The following is a 21104-nucleotide window of genomic DNA, read 5'->3' on the forward strand; positions in this document are numbered from 1 at the left end:
ACCCCGCAGCTCGCTCGTGCACCGTACTCGTCGGAATTTGAAGAGAAGAGTGCGAGTTTTTTCTCCATACGGCAAAAAAGAAAAGAAGACCTCAGGACTTTCATCATGGCTTCAATTTTAGAAGAAGAGAAACTATCGGGGGCCTATTTTCATCCTCCAGAGCCTGTGGCTTATACGGGAGCACGAAATATTCTCACAAAATATAAGAATGAAATCGAAAAAAATAAAATAAGAAATTGGCTAAACGCACAGAATACTTATACTCTCCATAGACCCATCAGACGTAAATTTCCACGGTTACATTATACAGTGACAAACATTGATGATGTATGGGAGGCTGATTTGGTTGAGTTGAGATCACTAAAGACATACAATGATGGGATTTCATATTTACTTGTGGTCATTGACGTTTTAAGCAAGTTTGCCTGGGTTGAACCATTGAAGGACAAGTCGGCACCGCAGGTACTCGAGGGCTTTAAACGTAAAATGGGAAGGAGCGGTGANGACGATAGATAACGCAATTTTAGGCCAACTGCCTAAAAGAATTATACTTGAATTTGTTGACAACNAGACCCATCAAATGTAAATTTCCACGGTTACATTATACAGTGACAAACATTGATGATGTATGGGAGGCTGATTTGGTTGAGTTGAGATCACTAAAGACATACAATGATGGGATTTCATATTTACTTGTGGTCATTGACTTTTTAAGTAAGTTTGCCTGGGTTGAACCATTGAAGGACAAGTCGGCACCGCAGGTACTCGAGGGCTTTAAACGTAAAATGGGAAGGAGCGGTGATCGTGTGCCTGTTTGTATACAAACTGACAAGGGAAAAGAATTTATGGCTAGCAGTGTCCAAAAATTCTTCTCTGATAAAAAAATTCAATTTCGTGTTGCGCGTAATCCTGACATAAAAGCCGCAATCGTGGAACGTTTCAATCGAACATTGAAGGAGCGTACGTGGCGTTACTTTACACATAGTTGAACATATAAATAANCGCCAAGTACCTACGAAACCCCTACAACCGAGTTTTACCTCTGACGGGTGACTAGGTGTGGAAGCTTTTAATACCTTATTTGCGGGGACTGGAACGCATTTTAGTGACCATGGAAATAACATTTCTCGTCTAGCATATTCCGACGGCTTTTGTTTATTCGCCTTTGACCTGATTCCCNTGGAACAAATTGTCGACTCTTATAACAACTCGAGACATTCGTCAATAAAAATGGCACCTGCGGCTGTTAATATCGATAATACTCTATATGCATGGCATAATATACAAAATCGGCACAAGTCGGAGAAATCTCGTAAAGAAACCTTTAAATAGAAAGTTGGGGACTATGTGCGCATCAGTCGAGCGAAAGGCATCNTGTTGGAAATTGACTCAACAAGACAAGTTATTGTCGACTACAGTGGCTGAAAAAGAATACTAAACTATTTAATAGAGGTTCACCACACAATTACGTTAGTTGGGTCCAAACAACCGAGCAGGTGTCACACCATAAACCTTTTCTACCCGGGTCACATGGCCACGACTATTGGCCTGCGTACCATCGTCTTATGAATACACTTGAGCTCCTGAAGGTATTACCGCATACCGATGCATCAATTGGAGGCGTCTACCCTACTGACCGTGTCCCCTGGACATGGTCCCGGCCCTGTGCCATCATCATCAACACTGATAACCACAACCAAGCAGGAAGCCACTGGGCCGGGACCATGTCCGTATATGAATGGAGCCAGAAAAGACTCCAAGATATATCGTCTGATGTTTGTGGCCACTACTGTATTACTGTGCTTCACTGGTTGTTCAATGATCGGTCTTTACAATCCTTTCATAAACTATTTTCTTCAGACACAAAACGTAACGATCGCATTATTATGAAAATGTTTAAAAAAATTACTCAAAACTAAAATTGTAATCGTAAAAATTTAAGTAAACCTTTTCAGAGCTTATCTGGCAAAGGTATTTTACATTGTAATCAGCGTTCCACTAAAAAAATTATCTACCTTCATTAATTGATCAATAATAATAATAATAATAATAATAATCATCATCCTTTACAATTAAGAAAATTATGTATCCTAGACAATAAGAATAATTTCTGAATGAATAATTTATGTAATCCTATAAATTGAGCGTTATATAGTTATTTCTTATTACCACCACCCACTTTCCACCCGCCACTCATTTTCTATCTGGCGGCCATTTTCCACCCACCACCCACTTCCTGTGACCCTCGGACCCCAACTTTGAGGCCCTGCACCCCAGCCCCCCCCCCCAGCGCGCCGACGGCCTCATCAAAGGCCTGCCGCCGAGGGGGGAGGGGGGGACGTGAACGTGCACTTCCCGGAAAAAGGGGGGGAGGGAGCGTGGGAAATTCGCCAATAATGCCCTCTTACTACTTGTCTCCTATCAGGAAGGATTCGTTCCTCCTCGCGAGGGCGTGAATCCGAGCGAGAATTTGCCTGTGGAAGCAAATAATCGTCCATAAAGAGATTATTCCGCAATCCTTTCAGGAGATGCGGAACATCGAAGCCAAAATAGATTTTTTGAGCTTCGAACAGATAGAAAGGTGCATCCTCTTGTAAGCTCCCGCCAGCTTGTTCAGAGGGTTTTGTGATTAAAGCGCGTATGGCGGTTGCATTAGTCTGGGCTTGATCGCACACCCAAAATCTTATCCGAAGCCCAACATCAAAGACGCGATGTATAGCCTTATCAATCATGCACTTAAGGATTTCACTGCGACCTGTATCATTGGAAATGAAATAGGCAATCGGTTGTTTCCAACTTGATCGTAGTCCTCGAATAACAAATACTAACGCATGGTTCCCGATTTTATTCGATCGACCGTATTCACCTAAATCCTCGAAACCCGTTACGCAATGCAGACGCGAGTCGTATTCTAGTAATTCGCGTATCGACATTTCATCCCAGATAAGAATACATTCTTTTTCGAAATTCTTCATTTGCTTAACTTTTTCCGTTAATTTCGCGAAAACTGCTGAGTTGAATCCAGGAGTAATTATAGTCTCGTTCATCCATTGCCGGACTAACGTAAGGCACGGTAAGTTCATAATTTTTTTTCTCCTGAACAATCGATAAACTCTCGGTCCCCTAGCATAAACCTGTAACGCGAGGTCTTGCTCATCTTGCACCCACGCGCGTCTTCGCGAATGTCGGAGTTGCATTTTAACGGCGCGAAGCTCCTCCCCGCTTAAATGCTGTGCTGCGCCTGCAATCACTTCGTCGACTGTTACTTTCTTCGGTTTCTTCGGTTTAGCTTTCTTGTGACGCGAAATTTTCCGCTGTAAAGCTTTAATTTGTTTACGTTGTTTGTAGTAAAGTACGCGTTGTTCGCGGTATTTCACGCGTTGTTTATCTAGTTCTACGGGTTGTTGTTCTATTTTTGCGCGTTGATTTTCGAGTTCTACGTTTTGTTTTTCGCGTTTCGCATATATTTCGTCTAATTCTCGCTTCAATTGTGCTGCATCCACGGAGCTAACAGTTTCAAACTGAGCATTGTGCTGCTCTTCGCGGAGGGCAGGAATCACATTTTAAGATTCATTGGAATAATTATTAGATAAAGCTGGGGTGGTATTTCCTACTGCGTTTCTTAANCCAACTTGATCGTAGTCCTCGAATAACAAATACTAACGCATGGTTCCCGATTTTATTCGATCGACCGTATTCACCTAAATCCTCGAAACCCGTTACGCAATGCAGACGCGAGTCGTATTCTAGTAATTCGCGTATCGACATTTCATCCCAGATAAGAATACATTCTTTTTCGAAATTCTTCATTTGCTTAACTTTTTCCGTTAATTTCGCGAAAACTGCTGAGTTGAATCCAGGAGTAATTATAGTCTCGTTCATCCATTGCCGGACTAACGTAAGGCACGGTAAGTTCATAATTTTTTTTCTCCTGAACAATCGATAAACTCTCGGTCCCCTAGCATAAACCTGTAACGCGAGGTCTTGCTCATCTTGCACCCACGCGCGTCTTCGCGAATGTCGGAGTTGCATTTTAACGGCGCGAAGCTCCTCCCCGCTTAAATGCTGTGCTGCGCCTGCAATCACTTCGTCGACTGTTACTTTCTTCGGTTTCTTCGGTTTAGCTTTCTTGTGACGCGAAATTTTCCGCTGTAAAGCTTTAATTTGTTTACGTTGTTTGTAGTAAAGTACGCGTTGTTCGCGGTATTTCACGCGTTGTTTATCTAGTTCTACGGGTTGTTGTTCTATTTTTGCGCGTTGATTTTCGAGTTCTACGTTTTGTTTTTCGCGTTTCGCATATATTTCGTCTAATTCTCGCTTCAATTGTGCTGCATCCACGGAGCTAACAGTTTCAAACTGAGCATTGTGCTGCTCTTCGCGGAGGGCAGGAATCACATTTTAAGATTCATTGGAATAATTATTAGATAAAGCTGGGGTGGTATTTCCTACTGCGTTTCTTAAATCGAAGGGTTTCGCGTCGACCTTAAGTCGCTTCTTTTTCGATGGTCCAACGAAAATATAATCAGACTCCTTAAAATGAGCGGAACAAATCCGACGTTCCCCTAGCTGTTTGGGGGTCAACTTGCGCAGCTCCTCATGGCCAATATTATCGAGCCACTGGTCTTCTGAACTGAAAAAAAATAACATACGTCTTGATGACAGGAAGTCAATCAGAATCACCAAGAGTATCTGCAGGGTATCTGCATTCAATAAATGCTAAAGTCCCTGATTCGTTATTTTCAGAGCCCGCGGTTCTTGTATTTTGAGTCATTTTGCCATTTGTTGCCTCGGAAAATAAATTCTTGAACTAAAAAGATCTCGGTTGTAATAACACGAGTGCTTTAAAATTGTCGAGTATTTCCCGACAGTTTCGTTACTTAGCAACATGTGCATGAAGTTTGGCAGTATGTAGTAAACAATGTGTTGTGTGTTGTGCATGTGTTGTAGTTTGGAAGTTTGGGCCAAACTGCATGCACATGTTGCTAATCAGGGAAATTTAAGGGAAATACTCGATTAATTTTCAAGTATGAGGGGTATTCGGCGGATTATTCCCCCCATTCAAATCTCGATCAATGGGATTTGACTTTTTTGTCGCAAAATGAAGCATTTTTCCTCTAAATCGTCTTATTTTTCTCAATCATTTTCACTAATGTCACTGCTTTTTGATGTTTCTTCAATTGTCTCGGGTCAAATTCTTACGGAAAACTTTTGTTTATTGCTTAGCAAGAGCCCTGGTATTACCAAAAAATTATTGACATCATAGGCACCACGTGATGTCAAATTCCATGCTCCTATTGGTCAAGATTTAAATGGTGCAGAATAATCAGTAGTATCACCAGACCTCCAAAATTATCGAATTTTTTCCGATTGTGTTGTTCCGTATCAACAAGGGAGAGAAGTTTTACAGAACTTATCCTGATCGTTCACACGCAGGAAAACATGAGGGAAATGTTCGATTAATTTTGGAGGTCGACTGGTATGTGAACCCTGACGAAGCCGTATTTGACACTATGATTTTTTGTTGAGTTGTTAAAAAATTAAATCGTCATTCAAAGGAGTGGAAAGCGATTAGGCGGTGGTCCGAGATATGTGGGAAAAGATTGAACATTAAAACAAATTTGCCGTCCCTAAAAACATGTAATCGAGGGGCTAATCACTCCCGAAATCATGGCGCGTCTGGTCCAAAATCATTCCGAAACCACCAAAATCCCTGAAATCAAGGGATTTCGGCTCTCCGAAATCACCTCCGAAATCATTCGAAACCGTCCGAAATCAACCGAAATCAGTGAATCCGAAATTAAAAATTATTCGCGGGGGATGGGGCCGAATGGTCTGCTTTTCATCGTCGATAGCTCAAGACTGGCTGAATGGAATCAAACTAATTGGTTATTCATTGCCAGTTATTGTTGTGAGTCTTGATTTCATTATTTGAAACGACCCGTTGTGCCCCACTCCTATGATCACCTTTATTCACTGATTTCGGGTCGATGAAATCATCCGAAATCATCCGAAACCATTCGAAATCATGAAATCACCTCATGTGACGCCCGAAAAAAATCGGAATCGCTGCCGAAATCATCCGAAATCGACATCATTTCAAAATCATGGTGTCACTCAATTATGGAATGAGTAGCGCCTCGCATTTAATTGTTTTGGCCTTCAGAATAGCCATATTTTAGGGGACGTTTTTCTTTTTCTGAATTGTTTAAATATTAGATCGTTGCTCATAGGAGTTCAAATCGATCCGGGGGTTGTCTAGAGTAAATGAGCAAACGAAATAAACGAAAAAAAAAAATTCTCCGATAGCTAAACGGGGTCTTTTGGGCGATGTGAAGTTTACTTCGTTCCTCTATGCAAAAATCCTTTTAGCTCCAAAATGAAAAATCAACTCGCAAACTGTTTTTGTTGAAAAAAATTTAACATGCTTCAAAAAAAATTCAGACCGCATGACTTCTTTAAAAAAAATTCAAAATTCAGCATCATTCGGTGGACAGTCTATTGCGGATTGAACGTGTGGGTGGATGGGGAGTAGGTTTCGTGTGTGGAAATTTGGGAAAGTATACTGGGAAAAATCAATTACGATGATGTAGCCGTAAGGCGAGTCGATATATTTTCAAACAAGTATTTACACGACTATTTGTCCACTAATTCACTGATAATGTTCACAAAGAATTGTTGATAATTATTCAATAGAACCGAAACTGATAACTGACCAATAAACGTGATTATAAACTCCGTGATAACAAACTGAAATGATATAATTCCAAAGATACAAAATGCCTGAAATTAACTTCCAGAACGATATAAAAACGTGTTGTCTGATACAATTCCGAACGATGAGTGAAGCGCGAGGGGTTTTTTGGGTATTTCGCCCTCTTCTGATCATGTGACCGAAGATGGCCGATGACCACCGACTGGTCTGGATGCCTTTTCAGGCCGAATTTCCAACATTCCGCCCGCCTTCGTCATCGGCTGATGGCGAATGATCCTCAACCTCTACTTCTGCGTCTGTGTCGATTGGCAGTGGAACCAACCTGTTGATGTGCCTGGTGAATGTTGATGGTGTTGGTCCACCTCTCGTGATGAAGTCTACCACCCGTGGTAGCCCGTCTGTGCTAGGATGGATTCGAGTGACTCGTCCCATTGGCCACTTCGTTGGAGGAAATCTCTCATCGACCATGAGCACGAGATCCCCCACCTTGATACCTTCCGTTTGATGTCTCCATTTTGATGTTGTCTGAAACCTGTGGATACATTCCCTGTACCACCTGTCCCAGAAATCCTGAATCCGTTGCGTGAAGATTTTCCACCTCTAATGACCGTCCAGTCTCTCGACCAGTAGTGAGGGCTCTGGAACAGCGTTGATTGCGTCTCCGATGATGAAATGTCCTGGTGTAAGTGCTCTGCAGTCCTCTGAATCATCTGATAGAGGACAGAGAGGTCTTGAATTTAATTGTGCCTCGATTTGAATTAATACCGTATTGAGTTCCTCAAAGGTGAGCGCCAGGTTGTTCGTGATGGGTATGAGGTGATGTTTGAGAGATTTCACTGCTGCCTCCCACTTTCCTCCATAGTGTGGTAAAGCAGGAAGGATGAATGTCCATTTCGTACCATCTGATGCTAAAACGTTGGCGATGTGATGAAGTTCCGCTGATGCTCGATTGAAGAGTCTGCCTAGTTCCTTTTCCGCTCCTACAAACGTCAGCGCATTGTCACAGCTGAGTGTGGCACAGATGCCTCTTCTCCCAGTAAACCTTTTGAAAGTCTCGATGAATGCCTCCTTGGTTAGATCTGTCACAGGTTCGAGGTGAATCGCCGATGTGACGAGACACACGAATACTGTGATATAGCCCTGATATTGTTTAGCACCTGAACCTCTCGACCTGAGAAGTTTGACAGGCCCAGCGAAGTCCACTCCAGTGTGTAGAAATGGTCTCGCAGGTGTGATTCTCCTTGGCGGCAGCTGTCCCATCAGCTGTTGCGCCCTGATTGCTCGATGCCTTGCACAGATGATGCACTTCAAGATGTGAGATTTGACTGGTTGTCTTCCTCCCACAATCCAGTACCTTTGCCTGATGTATGCCAGGTTAGCTGAACTCCTCCATGGAGAGTTTTCCGATGAGCTTCCTCAATGACCAGTGATGTGAGTCTTGATTGTCTTGGGATGATAGCGGGTGTCTTAGCATCTGGCTCCAGATGTGTGCGCCTGAGCTGCCCGCCAAGACGAAGCATCTGATCTTCGTCTAACCATGGTGTTAGCTTTGCCAGGGGATGATTGTGCCAGATTTCTCTTCTATTCTTGAGTCGATTGATGAGTGCCTCAAAATGTTCGTTTTGAGTGAGTTTGATCCAATAGATTCTGACATCATCTAGCTCTTCAGGTAGTAAAACTGGAGAATCTGGTACCTCTTGATGTCTCATGAGCTTGATCGCTCTCATGACTCTTGCTGATACTCTCAGAACCTTGTTAAGTGTAGAATACCTCTCCAACAAATCCTGAGNCCTTTGTGTACCCTATGTAACAGGTGATGTGCAGTCATCTCTTTTACGAGTGGTACCATTCAATGCTTCTGGTTATACATATGGAGCCACACACTTTGCTACTTTTTCAAATCCTCATTATATTCCGTGGATGAGATACTCATTTCGCACAATTGAAATAGATATAAGGTGCAATCGTGGTGAAATGATATCATTCGAGTACGGACCCTTGAACGTGACACTTTATTTCAAGAGAAGTGATTAACGAGCAAAATGAGGGTCAGTGGAGAGATACAATAATTTCGGATGGGTCTATGTTGGGAGCCCATATCAATGGGGCCATGGAATTGGGACTTTCCTCGGGGGCCTCTTTCGTCGAATTCTGCCCTTCCTCGGTAGTGCAGCTCGAGCAGTCGGTAAAGAAGCTCTCAACGCGGGAATTAACGTTGCAGGCGATGTAGTGACAAACGGAAAACCCTTAAAGGTGGCGCTGGAGGATCGGATAGCGGAGTCGGGATTAAAATTAAAAAGGAAGGCACAGGAAAAAATAGGGTCCATGATGCGTGGATCAGGATATAAAAAAAAGCGTAAACGCCTCGCATCTCATAAGCTCACTGGACGCGGGTCTGCCAAGACATCCAAAACGAGGAAGAATAAAAAGAAGAGAAATATTCCAAAAAATAAGAAAAAAGGAAAAAAAGGGAAAAAAAATAAATCCAAGAGGAAGACTCGCGATTTATACGATATTTTCAACTAATCATCATGTCGTTTCTACATTCACACTCTTCCGAGTGCGTGAAATCGGAGCTCGATCTGTTCACTATACCCCCAACGCAGACGAGTATTTAAAATTCTCAATTTGTTTATTATAATCCTGTGTCTACTNCCTTGTAGGTGAAGACATCTGAGATTGGATTCCAGCACAGTCCCAACACCTTGACCGTGCTATTCTCAAATTCCACTGTTCTGGGGGGTGATGATGTCAAATGAAGTTCCTGGAGAATTTCCTGACAGTTTGAATCCCATTTTTGCAGGGGGAGGCCGCCCGCCGTGCACAGTCCGATCAGTTGATTGACGAGTTCCTTTAGTTGATCCTCTGATTCTGCTCCTCCGTAGATATCGTCGACATATCTCCCTTTTGTCAAGGAGACCGCCGCCATTGGAAACCGATGACCTTCATCTTCCACCAATTGTTAAAGAACTCGTAGGGCCAACCATGGAGCACAGGTTTGACCGTACGTGACCGTTGTAAGTTGATAGGTGATGAGATTGTTGTCCTCATTCTTCCACAAGATTCTCTGAAGAACCCAATCCTTTTCATTCACGTTGATTTGACGAAACATCTCGACGATATCTGTTCCGACTACCCAACGATGTGTTCTCAACCATATGAGAACGTCTGATCCTTCTACCTGAAGCTTTCCACCAGAATGAAGGATTTCATTCAGTGGAACTCCTGATGATGTCTTGCTCGACCCGTTGAAGAATACCCTGAGCTTGGTCGTGATGCTATCTTCCCTCAGAACACAGTGATGAGGGAGATAGAAGACCGGTGATGGTTCTGATGCTTTTGAGACTCTTTTCATGTGACCAAGAGCCTCGTACTCGTTGATGAAATCCTTGTAGAGTTTCCCATACGATGGATTTGATGATAATTTGGTAGATGTTCGATTCAACAGCTGGAGAGCGTGTTTTCTTGACTCACCCAGTGCTGATGGTGATGTTTTGAGTGGAAGACGTACAACGTAGCGTCCTGAGCTCTCTCTTGTGTGTGTGCGTTGGAAATGTTCCTCACATTCCAACTCTTCAGGGCCTAATTCCATGTTCTCGTGTGATGGAGGTTCCTCTTGAACCCAAAACCGTTTGAGTAGGTCTAGAAGCTGCTCACTCGACGACTCTCGTACTGCAGTTAAAGATGTCTTCGGTTTACAACTTGTACAGCAGACCGTCCCTAATATTATCCACCCAAATATGGTCTGTTGTGCAACAGTCTGATTATCAGATGATTTGGAGATGTTGTTACCAATGATCTGACCGTAATGATCTGCACCGATGATGATATCAATTGACCCAGGTTTGAGAAAATTGTTATCTGCCAGTTGAAGCCCTTGAAGATGATCTAATTCCGCCTTAGTACAATGGATTGATGGTAGAGTTGATGTAAGCTTCGTCAGGACGTGAGCAGTGACCTCGACTTGGTTTTGATAATTAAATCGAGAGTGAAGATTGACCTTGACTGCTCCACGTGTTGACCCTGACTCTAGCCCGCCGATTCCGAAGACCTTGATGTTTGTCGACTTGCGTCGAAGTTGAAGGATGTTGACCAGTTTTTCCCTGATGAAGGTGACCTCTGATCCTTAATCGATCAAAAGTCTGACGTGATGATAGGTTCCGAATGATGATGCTGCAAGTGCCTTGGCTGTTGCCAATAGCACTACCCGTTGTTCTGATGTTGATGTTTGATGAATGACCTTGGAGTCAGCTGATTGCTCAACTGGTCCAGTTGATGATGATGGTGATGCCAATTCCCTTGGATTTGTTAATGATGATCCTGATGATGATTGACCTGGGGGAGAGAAACACAGGATGAGGGCCGTATCATTTGCCAAAGATAATAATTAAGAAAATGATACTTAACCTCTCCATCCTGAGTTCTCCGATGTCCCCAGTTGTACTCCAGAACTTCCTGGTGACGGCTGACTCAGCTGAGTCTGTTGTTGAAGTTCCCTGCGATATTCTGGTGACCCCTCATGGATCAGTATGTGATGATTCCCATTGCAATCCTTAACTTTGCATCTTTATTTGCTGGTGCATGTTGGAGCTCGATGAGGTCCAAGACAGTTGTAGCAAAGGTTCTTTGCTGTGATGATTTCTCTGCATTCAGCTGGAGTCTTCGCCCTGAAGCTCTCACAGTTGAACCCCAGCCAGTGATTACCTCCACAGAGTCGACACTCCTTTACTCCTGATTTTGATACCTCAGCTGGAGCCTTTGCTTGGCCTCCAGCCCCAGAAACATGATGAACTTTGACTTGCTGATGTTTTCCTTTGAATTTTGATGAAGAATCCTTAGAAGTTTGAGCTGGTTTGTCGTGTGCCACATTCTCCAGTGCACGAGCCCTTGCCTCGATGAAGTCGAGAAGTTCTCTGAGTGTTGGAGGATCCCTTGATCCACCGAGATGAACTTCCCAAGCTTTCTTGGTATCCAATTCGGTACAGCGCCTCGCTACCCTTCCAACGATTAAGTCCCAATGATCAACTGGAGCGTCAAGAGCCCTCAGCGCGTCCAGTGCTTGCGTGATGATGTTGCTGAGATTGCTCAACCCCTTGGCTGGGTCGTCAACCACAGGTTTCAATTCCAAGATTTTGTCGATGTGAGCTGCTATAATCAACCTCCTGTCGTCATAATGCTTTACCAATTTGTTCCAAGCAATCTCGAAATTGTCGTCAGTAACTGTGAGATTGGAGATCATGTTGAGTGGCTCTCCTTTGAGTGATCCCTTGAGTCGAACCATTTTTTCCACACTTGGAATGCCTTTTACCAGTCTCACCATAGAGTTAAATAGATCCTCATATGGTTTCCAAGCCTCATACATGGGGACGTGGGGCTTTTGAATCAGAGCGAGAGGTGGTAGATGGAACTTGGTCTCTCCGCTGCTTTTCTTCATCCCCACCACCGTGTAGAACGTCATGATTCCCTTCCGGATTATCCCCATCAGTCGATGCCATGATTCTTGTAGCTTACCGGATTGATTGACCACCGTTGATCCCGTGAATTTTTGAGAACCCCTGTCTCTCGCTTGAGCCCGAGTTTAAGAGACTCGAAACGATGTTTGATTGTCCGCAACACCGATGTAAACAAACCCAGTGATACTCTCCCGGCACTGATCGTCTGTCCAAAATGTAAACACTTGATAATTTCGCCTTTGTTGAGTGTCCTTGACGTCAGGCAAGCGGTTTTGGGCGTTGCCCACACGATCGATAATTTTATGAAGACGATTTTTTCCACTAGTAAACACACGAATCACTAATTTCAACTCCTCCAATCCGGCTCGAAGGACCATTTGTTGCGGATTGAACGTGTGGGTGGATGGGGAGTAGGTTTCGTGTGTGGAAATTTGGGAAAGTATACTGGGAGAAATCAATTACGATGATGTAGCCGTAAGGCGAGTCGATATATTTTCAAACAAGTATTTACACGACTATTTGTCCACTAATTCACTGATAATGTTCACAAAGAATTGTTGATAATTGTCCAATAGAACCGAAACTGATAACTGACCAATAAACGTGATTATAAACTCCGTGATAACAAACTGAAATGATATAATTCCAAAGATACAAAATGCCTGAAATTAACTTCCAGAACGATATAAAAACGTGTTGTCTGATACAATTCCGAACGATGAGTGAAGCGCGAGGGGTTTTTTGGGTATTTCCTCCTCTTCTGATCATGTGACCGAAGATGGCCGATGACCACCGACTGGTCTGGATGCATTTTCAGGCCGAATTTCCAACACAGTCCCTTCTCAAATTTTTAATTTCCAAATTTGGAGGATGGGAGGCCGGTTTCACCGTCATATTATCGTTACATCATTATCCAATGCATAATTTCACCTGATTCTGACAAGAAAAAATTGATTCAAGAATTAGCCCGCATTTGTTGCAATTTGTGCATAATGTGAAAAATACACTCCTCTCCTCTTCGAATCGTAGTAGAGATGGGTTGCGCTCTGGATTTTCAAATTATTTATTCAGATAGGATTTTTCAGTGAAAACATCGCTTTTCGGTGCATTAGTGCATTCACTAGATGATTTTCCCATTGAGTATCAAGGAGATTCGTAGCATCAGAAATATGCAAAGGAGTATTGAATCAAATTTTAGGGCGTTATGTTTGAAGAATTGGAATAATGACATTAATCTAAAATCCATGTAGAACGTTTATGATTACTGCTGGAATACCTAGTAATTTTTCTAATGTTTTTCTGAATGCTGATCTCATTTTTTAAATCGGTTTAAAATAAAAATTTTCTTTTAAAACGTGGAATGTCAGTTGAAAAAAATCTTCGACCTTTACAATGTTGAGAAGAGCATATGAAAACCTTTCAAAGAATTAAAATATTGAAAGGATTTCACGACTTTTCTTCCCTGACATTTTTTCTAGGGGTGTGCGAATAGTGTTCAAATGAAATTCAATCGAATCGAATAATGACATTTCATTTGAAATTCGAATCAAATAATTAGAATTCAAGTCGCTCCGAATTATCCCAAATTTCGAATATTCGTACACCCTTAATTTCCCAAGCCCCCTCCCCCCCGCCAACATTTCCTCGTACTATTTTTTCTTCGCCCTTTTTTTCACCGACAGTTTTTCCTTGAAAACGCATGATGACACAAATGTTTTTCCCTTCCATTAATATTAACATAAACATTAACGTCATAGCATGCGTTTTTGAGAAAAAAATGTCAGATAGGGGTGTGCGAATATTCGAAGTTTCGAATAATTCGGAGCGAATTGACTATCAATTATTCGATTCGAAAAACGAATTAATTAATTCTACATTTCGAATTATATAATTTACGGTTGAGGGGGTGCCTAGGATCCATTTACATTTGAAAAATTCGTGTGGGCTATGAACTCTTGCGGGTGAAGATTTTTTTTTGTCAAATAAAACTCAAAATTTGGGCTTCTCACCCCCAAACACCTACATTTCGAACATTTCCCCACTTTCAATTTCGCTGAAACTTTTTTGGGGAGGTTGAGGAGGTGGCTAGAATCCATTTTTAGTTGGAACATTCATGTAAGATGTGATCTCGTGACTTTGAGCATTTTATTTGTCAAATAAAACTCAAAATTTGAACTTCTTACCCCCAAACACACACATTTCGAATATTTGATTTATTTCAATTTCGCTGAAACTTTTTTTAGGGGTTGAGGGGATGCCAAGGATCCACTTGCAGTTGATAAATTTATGTGGGTGATAATACCCAGGGTGTGAGAATTTTTTTTGTAAAATACTAATCAAAAGTAGGACTTCTCACTCACAAACTTCCAGAATTCATTGTCCATTCTAAAAATATCATTTTGAATAATTCTAAAAATGGAATTATTCGATTACATTCGTTTGTACACTATTCGCACACCCCTAATGTCAGGGAAAAAGGAAAAATGTCAGAGATTTTTTTTTGAGGGGGGGGGGAATATCGGGGATATTTTGTTAATGAAATTATGTGGGGAAACAAAAGACGGACCACCGTTGAAGATAGAAACCTTACTTTATCAATAACTGAAAAACGATCATTTTCACAAACAAAATATTGGCAAACGCTCCTCTCCATCTTCTATGACATATTTATTTTCTAAAATTATTCGATATCCTTTTTTGTATCCGGATAATTATTTAGTGTTTTCGCAAAAACGCTTATCTATGTACACGAAGCAAAATCCACAATTGTCGGGAATATATTGAATTTCCATCAAAAAGAAAAAAAAATCCGACAGTTGAAAAAAATTATTGACGTGCATTGCCGGAATTGATCGTCTGACAGGCATTTTTATAAATTTTTGGCACCACGTTGTTTAAAAGAAGTTCAAGTAAATTACCTCACGCGATGATACATCACATCCTTGTTCTGCGAATTGTTTCCACACCCACGGTGAACGCAGTAATTATTCGTCGGCATCGTTAATTCACTCACGCACTAATTAACACAACACGCCCGTTCACCGCGACAAATTCGTTGATAATCACACAATAAACTTGAAAAAACCAATCGGTCGTTAGAGCTCATGTGTCTCTCACCAAAGCCAAACGACAACTAAGAATCTACGATCGTTATTTTTCGATTCTTTAGATTGAAATCGTCCGTTGGCTGTTTACATTCTGGACGGCTCGTGAATTCGCCGAAAACATCGGTCTTCAAAACAAAACACGCGTTCCAGTAAAAATGATAGAGAAATAGAATTTCGATACAGAGCGAAAATATAGCGGTTTATGGAGGAGGGAAATTCCTTTTTTTCTTCATTAATTCAACAAATTTTTCAAAGTCTTAAATGCAATCAAGTTAATCCCCCATTTTCCGGAGACGATGATTTTCATTCTAAATGAATGGCAAATGCTCAATTGAATTATAGTATTATGCAGTAATGATAAGACAGTACTAGGAGTAATCATTTCTTTTCCGATTACAAAAATCATAAATAATGAATTTTTGAATTTTAAAAAAAAAGATCGGGGAATCGAACCCACGTACTTCGGTGTGACAGTCTGAGCAGCCTACTCTGTGCTGTACTCTTGCTGACATGCAATGTACTTTCCATGAAATACCTCCCGAAATTTGGCCTACAAGTTGCAGATATTTTTTTTTCTTTTGTGCACTACTTATAGCAATAAAAATTTCGCCAAGGAGAAGTTCTGCATTCTGATTAGAGGGGCTACGCAAGCTTAAACCCTTTACCTCGTATGGTTTGATCAAGTTAAACGTGTGCAGATATGCTTTGAAGATAAAATATAAACATTGTTTTCAATTAGATTTCCAGAATTTTCCCAAAAAGATGGTCATATCTTTCTCCCACCACTCCTTTATGGTCAAAATCGGAAAATAATTTTTTAGACGTGAATTTTGGCTATTTCGCCTTTGATTTAATGAATAAGAATTTGTATTTTTGGAAAAATTCCAACAATTTTGGGTCGGAATCATATTTGAAAATCGTTTGCTCTTATGATGCTCAACCGAAGCAAAATAGGAAATGTAAAATGAATAAAAGAAAACTATGTTTTGATTTTTTTAGATATGCTATCTACGCATGTTTAATGTCAACGAACAATGTTGAGGTAGGTAACGTAGTTGAAGTTTACGAAACCTCTGTAATTGAAAGGCGTTTCTGCTACGAGGAAACTATTTTTCTGTACATTAGCCGTGGAATAAAGTCAAGAAAACATCAAAAATTTTGAGGCCGGATTTGTGTAAGATATTTTGTAGAATCAGCCATATTTAAATTCATGGGGACCAAACAGTCCAGGAATTTTCTTTCATTCAAAAAGAATTGCCGAGAAGAATCGGAGAAAATTTTTTGATTCTCCATATTTTGTACTGAAATCTGTGCAATATATATATATCGATTAGACTCATTAAAATACAGTCCCTATTAACCACTACTGTTGGTTCAAGCTGAATGTCCTGATAACAACCACGAATCTCCATATATGACAGAACTTCCTCTTCCCCCCTTGAGTCCGTGACAGAGTAGTTAATCCCCTCCAACGGTTTTTAATTGAAAAACCTAATCGTTCTTACTTCACAAACTCAAAGGTTCTGGATTTGGAGACATCTCTGACTGGAAATCAATTCGTTTTTGGTAATCAATTGTAGGGATATTTTTACTAACATTGAACAGCCAGTTAAAGACCAGTATCTTGTCTCTGCGGAAACTAAATACAGTGATCTCTCCCCTGCACCCCTAATTTTCTATTTCATGTAGAAGCTATCCCAATATGCGATACCGAAATTCCAAGGGATGAAATAGGATGAAAGTCTGAGTCTATCGTTCCTGTTCTACTTCTGGCTCCGGGGATTGTTCATGAGTTATTGGTCAATAATGTTAACCAATAGCACCGTTACAGTTACCGGAGCGTATACCACGTAGGGACTAGTTTACCACTTTTTTGAGAACTTCAGTACCGTAAATTTGTAATAATCTCAAAGTGCACTGTTTGAAAAATACTGAAATTCCATGGACAAGTGACTACTAATTTTCAGGACAGTGACACTGAATGCGATTTAGGAGAAAAAAAACATTCAATTCAAGTTTTCACCAAGAATTCAGTGAAATTGCAGAATTTTAAGCAGAATAACGACGAAAATTCCTCAGTTAATTCGAATTTCCAGTGAAATATGAATATTCAGTGCCAAATCAGACAGAATTTTCAGTGAAAACTGAAATTTCATGATTTTTCCCTCCTCAATCGCATTGAGTGTCACTGATTGAAGTGTATATTTACAGGAAATTTATGGTTTTCCATCAATTTTCAGGGAAACATGAAACTGAATTTACAGTTATTACCGATTTTCCAGGAAATTCGTAATTTCCAATGGGAAATTCCTTGGAATTTCAGTGGAAATTACATGGGGAGAAATTCTCTAGAAAAATTCTAGGGTTAGTACTGGAAAAATTACAATCCGTCGGCTATGAAAAATTGTAGTGTTTTCACANACTATGTTTTGATTTTTTTAGATATGCTATCTACGCATGTTTAATGTCAACGAACAATGTTGAGGTAGGTAACGTAGTTGAAGTTTACGAAACCTCTGTAATTGAAAGGCGTTTCTGCTACGAGGAAACTATTTTTCTGTACATTAGCCGTGGAATAAAGTCAAGAAAACATCAAAAATTTTGAGGCCGGATTTGTGTAAGATATTTTGTAGAATCAGCCATATTTAAATTCATGGGGACCAAACAGTCCAGGAATTTTCTTTCATTCAAAAAGAATTGCCGAGAAGAATCGGAGAAAATTTTTTGATTCTCCATATTTTGTACTGAAATCTGTGCAATATATATATATATCGATTAGACTCATTAAAATACAGTCCCTATTAACCACTACTGTTGGTTCAAGCTGAATGTCCTGATAACAACCACGAATCTCCATATATGACAGAACTTCCTCTTCCCCCCTTGAGTCCGTGACAGAGTAGTTAATCCCCTCCAACGGTTTTTAATTGAAAAACCTAATCGTTCTTACTTCACAAACTCAAAGGTTCTGGATTTGGAGACATCTCTGACTGGAAATCAATTCGTTTTTGGTAATCAATTGTAGGGATATTTTTACTAACATTGAACAGCCAGTTAAAGACCAGTATCTTGTCTCTGCGGAAACTAAATACAGTGATCTCTCCCCTGCACCCCTAATTTTCTATTTCATGTAGAAGCTATCCCAATATGCGATACCGAAATTCCAAGGGATGAAATAGGATGAAAGTCTGAGTCTATCGTTCCTGTTCTACTTCTGGCTCCGGGGATTGTTCATGAGTTATTGGTCAATAATGTTAACCAATAGCACCGTTACAGTTACCGGAGCGTATACCACGTAGGGACTAGTTTACCACTTTTTTGAGAACTTCAGTACCGTAAATTTGTAATAATCTCAAAGTGCACTGTTTGAAAAATACTGAAATTCCATGGACAAGTGACTACTAATTTTCAGGACAGTGACACTGAATGCGATTTAGGAGAAAAAAAACATTCAATTCAAGTTTTCACCAAGAATTCAGTGAAATTGCAGAATTTTAAGCAGAATAACGACGAAAATTCCTCAGTTAATTCGAATTTCCAGTGAAATATGAATATTCAGTGCCAAATCAGACAGAATTTTCAGTGAAAACTGAAATTTCATGATTTTTCCCTCCTCAATCGCATTGAGTGTCACTGATTGAAGTGTATATTTACAGGAAATTTATGGTTTTCCATCAATTTTCAGGGAAACATGAAACTGAATTTACAGTTATTACCGATTTTCCAGGAAATTCGTAATTTCCAATGGGAAATTCCTTGGAATTTCAGTGGAAATTACATGGGGAGAAATTCTCTAGAAAAATTCTAGGGTTAGTACTGGAAAAATTACAATCCGTCGGCTATGAAAAATTGTAGTGTTTTCACAACTTTATTGCCGTGCTGGCACTGGAATTTTTCCAGTAGTAATACCACTAGTGCTTCAAAATTATCGAATATTGTCCGATAGCTTTGTTGCCTAGGAACGATTATGTCACATTTTGCAGGCTAAAACCCCAAGTGCGAAACAAGTGCCAACTCATCNTTGGAGACATCTCTGACTGGAAATCAATTCGTTTTTGGTAATCAATTGTAGGGATATTTTTACTAACATTGAACAGCCAGTTAAAGACCAGTATCTTGTCTCTGCGGAAACTAAATACAGTGATCTCTCCCCTGCACCCCTAATTTTCTATTTCATGTAGAAGCTATCCCAATATGCGATACCGAAATTCCAAAGGATGAAATAGGATGAAAGTCTGAGTCTATCGTTCCTGTTCTACTTCTGGCTCCGGGGATTGTTCATGAGTTATTGGTCAATAATGTTAACCAATAGCACCGTTACAGTTACCGGAGCGTATACCACGTAGGGACTAGTTTACCACTTTTTTGAGAACTTCAGTACCGTAAATTTGTAATAATCTCAAAGTGCACTGTTTGAAAAATACTGAAATTCCATGGACAAGTGACTACTAATTTTCAGGACAGTGACACTGAATGCGATTTAGGAGAAAAAAAACATTCAATTCAAGTTTTCACCAAGAATTCAGTGAAATTGCAGAATTTTAAGCAGAATAACGACGAAAATTCCTCAGTTAATTCGAATTTCCAGTGAAATATGAATATTCAGTGCCAAATCAGACAGAATTTTCAGTGAAAACTGAAATTTCATGATTTTTCCCTCCTCAATCGCATTGAGTGTCACTGATTGAAGTGTATATTTACAGGAAATTTATGGTTTTCCATCAATTTTCAGGGAAACATGAAACTGAATTTACAGTTATTACCGATTTTCCAGGAAATTCGTAATTTCCAATGGGAAATTCCTTGGAATTTCAGTGGAAATTACATGGGGAGAAATTCTCTAGAAAAATTCTAGGGTTAGTACTGGAAAAATTACAATCCGTCGGCTATGAAAAATTGTAGTGTTTTCACAACTTTATTGCCGTGCTGGCACTGGAATTTTTCCAGTAGTAATACCACTAGTGCTTCAAAATTATCGAATATTGTCCGATAGCTTTGTTGCCTAGGAACGATTATGTCACATTTTGCAGGCTAAAACCCCAAGTGCGAAACAAGTGCCAACTCATCAGCACTGTCAGTGACAATTAAATCCATATATTTTTCTAAATTATTCCTTTTTTTTCTAAACCCACTGTGCTTCAGATATTTACTTTGTGTTCATTATTGTTGTGGTTTGAGTCGCCGTCACCGGTGTTGAAAATTCGTCCAAATTCCCCCACTTTACCCAATCACTGAAGCACGAACTAAAACCATCGAGGTACGGACCCGTTCGTTCTTCTCGGGCCTATACTCTGGGCAACCCGGACCACTAGCCAACTTCATGAATTTGCAGAACTTTTTTTGACCACTGTACAGTCGTCAAATTAAGTTCTGGGGGGCGATTCAGATAATCGTGCGACGGCGGTGGCGACGGTGGGTGGGACGGTGGAGTAACCCGATGATTTCATCCATTTGCCTATGATGTAGACATCATTATTGAATACGTCTTTCGGGTTGTAAAAATGAATATTATCAATAAAAAAACAAACTACCATTTGATTTGAATCCAATTTAATGATGAATTTTCACTTTTTGGAGCACAAAACACCTAACCAATTCCGGTCACCTAAGACCATCCAAATGTCTCGGCGATTATTATCAGATAATCAGTATAACTTCAATCCAACTCTTATTATTCTCAGACGAGTCCTAATTATTTTTAATTAACAATTTTCCATCTCAAATTTCATTAACCTTATTTGCTCTCCAATCTAAAAACTGACGGACAGCGCCATCTCCTATTCATCATCATAAAACTCAGAAACTCAATCCGAAAACGCTCCGTCCCCCCCC

General features: G+C 40.4%; 3 protein-coding genes across 3 annotated transcripts in view; all 3 read right to left on the reverse strand.

Annotated features, from left to right (window-relative positions):
* LOC107041870 overlaps positions 1–15240 on the reverse strand; it is a 45397-nt gene extending 30157 nt beyond the window's left edge. Inside the window, exon 1 of the mRNA XM_015262675.2 lies at positions 15084–15240. The gene's annotated coding sequence lies outside the window, so the exon portion shown is untranslated. The remainder of the gene's footprint in view (positions 1–15083) is intronic.
* Positions 7313–8439, reverse strand: LOC107041866. Its single transcript, XM_015262663.1, has 2 exons — positions 8137–8439; positions 7313–8017 (listed from the first exon to the last, which is right to left on the reverse strand). The coding sequence occupies exons 1-2, from the start codon at positions 8437–8439 to the stop codon at positions 7313–7315; spliced, it is 1008 nt and encodes a 335-aa protein (XP_015118149.1).
* LOC107041867 lies at positions 9675–12170 on the reverse strand. The gene is made up of 4 exons (XM_015262664.1): positions 11288–12170; positions 11120–11218; positions 10860–11047; positions 9675–10778 (listed from the first exon to the last, which is right to left on the reverse strand). The coding sequence occupies exons 1-4, from the start codon at positions 12168–12170 to the stop codon at positions 9675–9677; spliced, it is 2274 nt and encodes a 757-aa protein (XP_015118150.1).
* Positions 15241–21104: the final 5864 nt, after the last annotated feature.

The sequence above is a fragment of the Diachasma alloeum genome, unplaced genomic scaffold, assembly GCF_001412515.2.
Source record: "Diachasma alloeum isolate Michigan unplaced genomic scaffold, Dall2.0 Dall_scaffold_00384, whole genome shotgun sequence".
Lineage (NCBI taxonomy): Eukaryota > Metazoa > Arthropoda > Insecta > Hymenoptera > Braconidae > Diachasma > Diachasma alloeum.

Bases quoted from the DNA above. Each gene is read 5' to 3' on its own strand.
- LOC107041867 (XM_015262664.1), bottom strand. From the start codon at position 12,170: ATGACGTTCTACACGGTGGTGGGGATGAAGAAAAGCAGCGGAGAGACC. The intron at 11,219-11,287 runs GCAAATAAAGAT...AGGGGTCACCAG, and splicing joins TCGAGCTCCAACATGCACCA to AATATCGCAGGGAACTTCAA. The intron at 11,048-11,119 runs GTTAAGTATCAT...TCTCTCCCCCAG, and splicing joins GGAGAACTCAGGATGGAGAG to GTCAATCATCATCAGGATCA.
- LOC107041866 (XM_015262663.1), bottom strand. From the start codon at position 8,439: ATGAGAGCGATCAAGCTCATGAGACATCAAGAGGTACCAGATTCTCCA. The intron at 8,018-8,136 runs GTCATTGAGGAA...CACATCTTGAAG, and splicing joins AATCAAGACTCACATCACTG to TGCATCATCTGTGCAAGGCA.